Genomic DNA, 2,457 nt, shown 5'->3' on the forward strand with positions numbered 1-2,457 from the left:
ACGACCTACCTCAGGGTATTACAGACCTGCGCTGAAGAAGGAGGTGGATTATCGTAGAGCTCGCTCAAAAAGGGAAGTCAAATTAATTACAATTTTTTGCGCTTCTCTGGGAGTTTGCTGATTTTTCCTCAAGTTCGGCTGCACGTGATTTATTTTTTTTTCTCGATTTAACGCTTTTTGGATCTGCGTTGGAGTTTCGGGCTACGCTTTGTTTTTCACATATTGCTTTTTCTTGCTTTTTGACCTGCGTCCTTGGCTCTTTGTTTATTTTTGAACATCTCTCCTGGCACGTTCGCTTATTGTTTTTTATTCAGTTTTTCGTAGCAGTCGATCGAGGTTGTGGTTTTTCTTGTTGGTTTTCTTTCTTTTTTTGTTGACAATTCCACAAGATGGCAACTCTCGAAGCGCTGATCTCGCTGCAGATGACACGTGCATCCTTCATCGAAGGCATTTACACGGAGTCACAGGAGGAGAGCATCCAGCAGTTCGGAGTGACGGCTCTGGATTCCAAGCTCGTCATGCTGGAAACGTATTGGGCGAAGCTGGAAGCGTCTCATGAGAAACTCGTCGACCAGAAGGTCGAGAATTTGACCTCTCTTGATTATTTTAAGAATCAGGTCTTCGATCTCGCGCTTAAGCATTACGCTTCAGGTAGAGTAGCGCTGTTGCAGCTGTTGGAGAAGAAGGGGGCTCCTAACCTCAACCAATCGGTTCGAGTTCCTGGCGACGCGCAACTACAGAGTTCAACGCGCAGAGCTCTTCCGGAGATTGAGTTGCCGAAGTTCTCTGGAGTGTATAAGGAGTGGAGGCCATGGAGAGACCTTTTCCATTCGCTGGTCGGGAATAATCTGGAGATTCCTGGGGTCGAGCGAATGCACTACCTCCGTCTCTGTCTCTCCAATGAGCCGTTGAAGCTCATCTCTAATTTGCCCGTCTCTGAAGATTCCTTCGGCATCGCATGGAGAATCTTGGTCGATCGATACGAGAACAAGCGCTTATTGATTNTGAAGTGATATAAGGAGTGGAGGCCATGGAGAGACCTTTTCCATTCGCTGGTCGGGAATAATCTGGAGATTCCTGGAGTCGAGCGAATGCACTACCTCCGTCTCTGTCTCTCCAATGAACCGTTGAAGCTCATCTCTAATTTGCCCGTCTCTGAAGATTCCTTCGGCATCGCATGGAGAATCTTGGTCGATCGACACGAGAACAAGCGCTTATTGATTGCAGCTCACCTTGACCAGCTTCTCAATCCTGCTCCGATGAAGACGCACGGTGCCTCAGACCTTAATTTATTGACGAGCTCCGTTTCTGAGGCACTCACTCAGCGCGCTCAAAGCACTGGATCAGCCAACAGAGCATTGGGGTCCAATCGTCGTCCACGTGCTCACTCGTCGCTTGTCCAACAAGCTTCGTGAGGCATGGGAAAATAAAATCGGAGCNATCTCAAAAGATGCGCGCTTTCTCGAGCTTTACTCTGACTTTCGCAAGGAGTATGAGGATCTCGACCATATGAGATTAGTAACTCGCTCGACTCATCGCTCTTCGTCTTTGGTTCAGGCGGATTCCGCTTGTCGTTCTGACCAGACGACCTTAGCACATGAAGCGCAAGCTTCAGGAGGGTTGAGGGTCTCTGAAGGGCTTCAGGTAGGGCCGTCTGACGCTCAAAGGAGNACCGACGCGGGCTATCCTTGTTCCTACTGCAAGACGGATCACTACATCGCTTCTTGCAGCGGGTTCAAGTCGCTTACATCAACAGCAAGGAAGGAGGTTGTGGAACGACTCTATCTGTGCTACAACTGTCTGGAGAAGCACAGTATCAGAGTCTGCCAGACCACTCGTACGTGCAGGACACGCCAGGAGAGGCACCATTCCCTGCTGCATTTTGATCGCTCTCGTCGTCCAGCTCAACGTGGTCCAGCATCTCAAGTCCCTCTCAACGATGCAGGAGCTCAGCGCCCGAGTGCTTCTGCTCCTTTGACCAGCGTGCCTGTCGTGACGTACACTCACAGCGGTGATGCTGCTCAGGCTGCGTCTTCAGCCCATCCTGAGGCCTGAAGCGGACCGTCCCAAGCGTCGATTCCTTGTTCGGCCCATAGTTGTTCTGCGCAAACCTCTCGGCCTGGAATCCTTCTCGCAACTTGTTTAGCTCTTCTAGTGAGCGATTATTGCCCTCCGCATCAAGTTCGACTCTTGTTGGATTCAGGCTCCGAACTCTCGCTCATCTCAGATCAACTAGTACGGAAGGTGAATTTAAAGAAAACTCGTAGTTCTGTCCACATAACAGGAGTGGGAGGATCATCGTTTGGNTGAAGCTCTGATCCCTCGCTGTCTGGCGCATAGAACGCACCTCAGGATGAATGATCTTACCGGGGCTCTTCCTCCGAGGATCCAGTAAGACCTTCGGAGTTGACCGAGAGTCAGCTGCGTTCCTCCATGCAGAGTCCTGAGATGGGCATC

The 2,457-nt window shown here is 50.3% G+C and overlaps 1 protein-coding gene across 1 annotated transcript; it reads left to right on the top strand.

Annotated features, from left to right (window-relative positions):
* The first annotated feature begins 389 nt into the window (after positions 1-389).
* On the top strand, positions 390-1,013 carry LOC107045538. Its single transcript, XM_015267843.1, has one exon. The coding sequence runs from the start codon at positions 390-392 to the stop codon at positions 1,011-1,013; it is 624 nt and encodes a 207-aa protein (XP_015123329.1).
* Positions 1,014-2,457: the final 1,444 nt, after the last annotated feature.

The sequence above is a fragment of the Diachasma alloeum genome, unplaced genomic scaffold (genome assembly GCF_001412515.2).
Source record: "Diachasma alloeum isolate Michigan unplaced genomic scaffold, Dall2.0 Dall_scaffold_00986, whole genome shotgun sequence".
NCBI lineage: Eukaryota > Metazoa > Arthropoda > Insecta > Hymenoptera > Braconidae > Diachasma > Diachasma alloeum.